General features: G+C 42.7%; 1 protein-coding gene across 2 annotated transcripts in view; it reads right to left on the reverse strand.

Moving 5' to 3' along the window:
* The window catches only part of GLMN (glomulin, FKBP associated protein), a 35,984-nt gene extending 29,035 nt beyond the window's left edge, over nucleotides 1-6,949 (reverse strand). Inside the window, exons 1-6 of one of the 2 annotated variants that reach the window (XM_025201881.1) lie at nucleotides 6,799-6,949; nucleotides 5,702-5,710; nucleotides 5,556-5,609; nucleotides 4,805-4,930; nucleotides 2,699-2,818; nucleotides 1,795-1,903 (exon numbers count right to left, since the gene is read on the reverse strand). In XM_025201881.1, the coding sequence (XP_025057666.1) occupies nucleotides 1,795-1,903; nucleotides 2,699-2,818; nucleotides 4,805-4,930; nucleotides 5,556-5,594 (394 nt within the window). In that variant the 5' untranslated portion in view covers nucleotides 5,595-5,609; nucleotides 5,702-5,710; nucleotides 6,799-6,949. Of the gene's footprint in view, nucleotides 1-1,794; nucleotides 1,904-2,698; nucleotides 2,819-4,804; nucleotides 4,931-5,555; nucleotides 5,711-6,798 lie in introns of those variants that run through there. The other variant, XM_006021823.3, reaches the window with a different exon arrangement.
* Nucleotides 6,950-6,972: the final 23 nt, after the last annotated feature.

A 6,972-nucleotide genomic window follows, 5' to 3' on the forward strand; every position in this document is an offset into this window, starting at 1 on the left:
AGCTATCCAGAGCTGGGACTGGCTGTGGTGTGCTGAGCAAAATGGCCTTGCATGTCATGCTCGGCATGTGCGCCGGGGGTTGCCGACCCCTGACCTAGGGAAATGCTTTCTGCCTAGGTAGAACAAGGAATACTGTAGTATCTTTTTGTATATAAAATGTACCCCTGCCCCGAAGAAAAAAAGAATTAAAATGTGAAAAAAGTGTTTATATTAAAAATATTTTAATTCTTATAACAACAATTAGCTAAAATTCGTATTATTTTTATTATATGTTTTCAGTTTATAAGATGCACTTTATCGGGGGGGGGGGAGCATTTTATACATCTGAAAATACAGTATTGAACTAGATTGTCTGCTGAGATTAAACACTTTTGCACCACATGAGGGTTACCCCAGTCTATGCAGTGAAAAATTGATCCCAATGTCCAAAATCCAAAATTAGGTACTTCAAAGCATCTTTCCTCATCTCATCCACATTCATGGGACACTGGCTCCAAGTAAGAATCTAATCCAGGGCAATGTTTTAGAACAGTGGTGCCTAACCTTTTCACCCCACTGACCAGACGGGCAGTGCTAGGTCCCTCCTTAGGCTGGATCTAGTTAGTGGGCCCGATCCAGCTGCAGGAACTGGAAGGGTTCAGAGCCTAACCTGATCCTTCTGCCTACGTTAGGGGCAGGCAGGGCAAAGAGGCCAAAATCCAGACACATGAGAGCACCACAGTCCTGATCTGGATGCACGGCAGCAGGTGCGGAGGGGAGGGAGCTGAAACAGAGGGAAGCAGGACAGCCACAATCCTGTGTGGGGAAGCAGCTCAGCCCAGACACATGGCGAGGGAGGTGAGCAGCCCAGTGCCAATCTGAACATGTGGGGAATAGGAAAGGGGGGCGAGTAGCCCAGACCTGATCCAGACACAAGTGGGGGGGCAGAGAGTTATGGAACAGAACAATTAGGACACATGGGTGGGGAAGGAGCAGCCTGGCCCGATCTGAATGCAAAGGGGGCGGGCCCAGCCCTGATCCTCTGCTGTAAGGGCCAGGTGAGGCTGCAGCCTGGCATGTGGAGCTTCCATCATTCCCGCTGACAGGTTTTCCAACCTGCGGGCCAGATGTCACGGCTCTGCGGACCGAAGGTTGATCGCCATTTTAGAATCATCTTCCTAATTATCAAAATGCTTTCCTTCTTCATAAATTCCAACATCATTTAACACCCTACATCTCATGGGCTGCCGATTACTTAAAATTCAAGTAAAATATGTCATCTGAATGATGTGATTGTTCAAATCAGAAACTGTGACTTCAATTGGACAGAAATGAGTGCTTAGCACCATGGAAAATGTCTGGTTCCATTTTTTTAAACCAAATAAGTAAGAAGAGATTTAAGCTGGTGTCATAAATCATTATAATTTTTCCCATAAAAGAAACATGAGTAAATGTCACAGATGCAGATGACTACTACAGGAGGAAAATGACAGTGGCTGAGAGAAAACACAAAGTTTTTTAATACAAGCAATAACTGAATATTGCCATTCCATGAATCTCCATCCACTTTAACAATTCATTGCATCACTAGGCTCTGTTGTTATAATCAGTCTAAATAAATTCTGAAATTATCCTTCATATGCTCCGAAGAATATCAGCCATTATATATCATTACTTGTAGCATTACTTTAACTACAAGTACTAAAAATATTAGGCTAGAAATGTCCTGAATTTGTTTCAATAGAAACTAAATTAACACGGCTATTTGGAAAAGCTACTTTTAAGTGTATATCCAGATAAAAAAATGCATTTTACCTGTCTGTAGAGGTTGAAGCAAGAGCATAATAGTTTCAGATATCTGTTCCCCAGGCGTCTGCTCAATTTGCTCAAGTAAACCCAATAAAAGCTCCTTTGGGTTACTAAGCTGCAAGAAGAAAATAAGTCTTTCTATATTTGCTTATCTGTAAAGTCTATTTTACATTCTTTTTAAAAATAATAACCACTCCAAAAGCTACAAATCTGGTTCTGAGCGACAACAAAAGCATATGAAAAAAAAAACATTTTTTTTAAATACCTTCATATAGCTCATGCTTGCATGCACACAGTTTGATAGAAAGTTAAAATGAAGACAGGTAAATGACATTTAGGACATGCCTATATGGCACAAGGTAAGCATCAGGCTGCCTGATGACACAAGCAGGGTCACACCACCCTCCCCTTAGCACACGCTAGCTCCCCAATCAGAAGCAGTGCAGGTACATTAATATGGCTCTGCATGTGTGCCAAATAGCTGTCTCAGGTTTGCACTATAAAGACATGCCCTCATTTTGCCATGGGCCAACATTTTGTACTATTTTGGCATGAAACAATTGTAACTGCTAAAAGTGAAAACCCAGAATGTTCTCTGGTGCTTCAACTAAATTAAAATAAAATGAAACCATTTCCTCTGATTCCTATCGTATAGACTGCTTGCCTGCCTATGCTGCTTCCCAGAAATATAATGTGGAAGTTTTACTGAGAAGCAAAGACCAATTTTGGGGGCATTAACTGACATCGTGTTCATGATGGAAATCCATCCTGCCTTTCTAGTTAACTGAAATAGAAGGTTCACAAAGCAAATACTGTAGATTGTTCACAATGATGACACTTCATTCAAGTAATGTGGTAATAATATGATGATATGAGTCTCATTCTATTAAGGTTGTATGTTTAAACATACCTGCACCAATTGATCTAATATTTTCAGGCAGCGTTCTCTCTTATCATCTTCCTGCTTATAACTCAAAATACACCTGACAAGAGGGCAAACAAGATTCCAACCCATATTCTTGACAATAACCTGTAAATCAAATATTGAGACAAAATAGGCCAAAGCAAACAATGTAAAACAGATGTATATAAGTATTTCATAGAAACATAGAAAGTTAGGGTTGGAAGGGGCCTCAAGAGGTCATCTAGTCTAACTCCCTGCTCAAAGCAGGACCATCCCCAACTAGATCAAAGCTTTGTCTAGCTGAGTTTTGAAAACCTGCAAGGATGGAGCTTCCACCAGCTCTCTGGGTAACCTGTTCCAGTGCTTTTCTTCCTAATATCTAACCTAAACTTCCCTTGCTGCTGCTTGTTCTGTCATCTGCCGCCACTGAAAACAGTCTAGTTTCATCCTTGTTCGAATCCTCATCCAGGCAGTTGAAGGCTGCTATTAAGTCCCCTCTCAGTCTCCTCTTCTCTAAACTAAATAAGCCCAATTCCCCGAGTCTTTTCTCATAAGTCATGTCCCCCAGCCCCCTCATCATTTTTGTTGCCCTCCACTGGAATCTCTTCAATTTGTTCACATCCTTTCTTTAGTGGGGGGCACAAAACTGAACACAGTACTCCAGATGTGGCCTTACCAGTGCTGAAGAGAGGGCAATAATCACTTCCCTTGACCTACTGGCAACACTCCTACCAATGCAGCCCAGTATGCTGTTAGCCTTCCTGGCAACAAGGGCACACTGCCGGCTCATATTCAGCTTATTCTCACTGTAACCCTCAGGTCCTTTTCTGCAGAGCTGCTGCCCAGCCAGTCAGATGCCAGCCTGTAGTGGTGCATGGGATGGTTCTGTCCTAAGTACAGGACTTTGCACTTGTCCTTGTTGAACCTCATGAGATTCCTTTGGGTCCAATCCTCCAATTTGTCTAGGTTGCTGAATCCTAGCCCTACCCTCCAGCGTATCAACTACTCCCCCCCAGCTTGGTGTCACCTGCAAACGTGCAGAGGGTACACTCTATGCCATCTTTCAGGTTGCTGATGAAGACACTGAAAAAAAAAAAGTCCCAGGACCAACCCCTGGGGCACTCCACTTGATGCCAGCTGCCAACTAGACATTGAGCCATTGATTACTACTCTCTGAGCCCAATGCTCCAGCCAGTTTTCTATCCACCTTACAGTCCATTCATCCAGCCCATACTTCCTTAGCTTGCCTGTGAAAATGTTGTGGAAAACCGTATCAAAAGCCTTGCTAAATCAAGGTACACCACATGCACCAGTCTCCCTGCATCCACAGAGCCTGTCAGCTTATCACAGAAGGCAAACAGGTTGGTCAGGCATGACTTCGCCCTTTGTGAATCCATGCTGACTGTTCCTAATCACCTATTTCTCCTCCAAGTGCTTAGAAATGGATTCCTTGAGGATCTGCTCCATGATTTTTCCAGGAACTGAGGTGAGGTTGAATGTTCTGCAGTTCTCTGGATCTTCCTTTTTCCCTTTCTTAAATATGGGCACTATGTTTGCCCTTTTCCAATCATCTGGGACCTCTCCTGATCACCTTGAGTTTTCAAAGACGATGGCCAATGGCTCTGCAATCACATCAGCCAACTCCCTCAGCACCCTCAGGTGCATCCCATTCAGCCCCATGGACTTGTACACGTCCAGCTTTTCTAACTAGTCCCTAACTGGCTCTTTCACCACTGAAGGCTGCTCACCTCCTCCCCAGACTGTGCTGCCCAGTGCAGTAGTCTGGGAGCTGACCTTGCCTGTGAAGACTAAGGCAAAAAAGGCATTGAGCACTTCAGCCTTTTCTGCATCCTCTATCACAAGGCTGCCTCCCCCATTTAGTAAGGGACCCACACTCTCCCTGATCCTCCTCTTGCTACCGACAGATGTGTAGAAACCCTTCTTGTTACCCTTCACATCCCTTACTGGTTGCAACTCCAATTGTGCTTTGGCCATCCTGACTTCATCCCTGCATGCCCAAGCAATGTTCTTATATTCTTCCCTAGTTATCTGTTCAAGTTTCTACTTCTTATAAGCTTCCTCTAAATTATAAATAATAAAAAATAAATTCACCTTATTTTTTTCATTTTGAATTACTTCTAATAACTGGGCGGCATACCCTTCTTCTAAACACTTCTGGCCTGCTACTTGAAAAAGATTAAAATCTTCTGCTCTGAAATTTTCTTCTTCCAGAATTTGCTAAAACGAAAAGCATACATTTAGCTTTATATGAATCAGAAACAACAAACCCAAATTTGAGTTGAATTATAAACTGAATTAGAACTTCTTAATTTTATTTTAACTTATCTGTGATTCATTATTTCAACTCTAAAAAGTTATCCACATCTACTAGGGAAAACAGCAGATTCTGGGGCCTGGCCACACTCCCTTCCTTTTTCTCCTCTTCCCTCCCTCTCTCCCCCCAAGCCCCTCCCTTCTCTGCAGGGCTGGGCTGGGGCCCCTTCCCTCCACCAGGTTGCATTGGGGCCAGTCTGGCCCTGCTCCCCTCCCCACAGCCAGATGGTGCCCACTGGCCCACCAAGGTACTGAATCAAGAACACTGGCTGGACCCAATATGCAGAGGTACTGGTCACTGCCAGTCCAGCCCTCCAGGCAAAAGGTTGCACACAACTGTTCTAGGACAGTAACCAGGGAGAAAATGGAGATAGGAAGCTAAACGTGACTACCCTGTGTGACAGCAAAGGGTGTTGCTATAAGCTACCCTACCTTTCTTTTCTTTTTTTAAACATAACATGCATTTAGATGGAGTCAGTGCTTGTTCCTATAACCTCTCATGTAGTTTTACAAAAAGTAAACTACTTACGCATCTTTGAACAATTGCTTGAAGTTCATCAATTGCCATGATACCTTCGCTTTGCTGTTGTGACAACAGTTGTCATAAATTTGAGTGCAGTATTGATATGCATATAGTAAAAACATGCTGAATTAAAGATGGAGACTGAAACTTACCTATTCTTACTAAAATATGATAACATGAAAAAATGAGAAAAATGAATGTAAGTCTAAAAATAAGTCTGAAAATAAGTCTAAATAATAACACAAGAAAAAACAATAAAGGAAAAAGGAATTTAAAAATTGATTAGAAGTCATTTAATTCTACCTCCTCTGCATACAGGTATTGCTATTGCTTGTTTATTGGAGGCAGGAAATAGCATTGATACTGTATGAGGATCAGTATATTTCTTGTATTTGTCAAACAAAAAGTGAAGTAATTTGATGCGACTGAATCAAATATGTAATAGTTTCAAGATCAAACATGTAGAAATCAGCTTGAGGGGACAGATTTTGCAGGGGAGAAAACTGCAAGGATGAGAGTAGGAATGCACGGCTGCTGCAGAAAACCACCATCATGTACTCTAGAGTCTAATTAATCACCATGCTCTAGGACTGGAGTTTGGGATCAGTATGTGTTATTGCATGTGTTACATGCTAAATAGCTAGTATGATATAGTTTGCCTTTTTTTTTTTTTTTTCTTTCAAGCATGTGGACCAGTGATTCTCACCCAGGGTCCCACAGCACTGTGGGGTAACCTGAGATCCTTTCAAGGGTGATGCAGGATGCCACACAATGTTAGCACTATCAGATTTGTAAAAATGATTCACAAGATAAACCCAGAGATTTCAAATAGAAATGCACAGCTGTGGCCTTTCTGAGCTCTTTGCAACAGAAAAGTTAGCGTAGACTTTTTTTTCTACAAAGTTTCACCATGCAGTGTTAACCCACAGTAACTTGTTATTTGAGACTTGCTTTCCTTAAAACTACTCTTAAATTTGAAATCTGTCTGATACAACAAGCTACTTCAACTGCCTTTCACCTCCAGACACTAGTTATTCTTCAGATCCACTGAAGTCAATGAAACTCCCCGGCCGGCATGGTGCAACGCACTTGTGTGTGAAGCCTTTGCACGAGGGGGGACCCCAGGATACAATAAAACGGAATTTTATGATTTCATCCTCAAGCCAAAAGCACATTTATTTGTAAGAAAAAGAGGCCTGAAGATTTCGTGCACCTCCAAACGGTAGGCGCCAGCGCACTATCCTCATACCTTCACTAACCCAACGGGATTATTTAGATAATAACTACGTTAACTGGCGGCTGAAGAAGAGGACCATTTAATCTCCCACGCAAGCTCGAATCAGCTACAACGCAGCAACTGCAACAACTCGGTTTTCATCCTACCAAGCGCTGCCGCCCGCCCGCCCCCTCCCAGCCCCGGGGC

The sequence above is a fragment of the Alligator sinensis genome, unplaced genomic scaffold (genome assembly GCF_000455745.1).
Source record: "Alligator sinensis unplaced genomic scaffold, ASM45574v1 scaffold199_1, whole genome shotgun sequence".
Classification (NCBI taxonomy): Eukaryota; Metazoa; Chordata; order Crocodylia; family Alligatoridae; genus Alligator; species Alligator sinensis.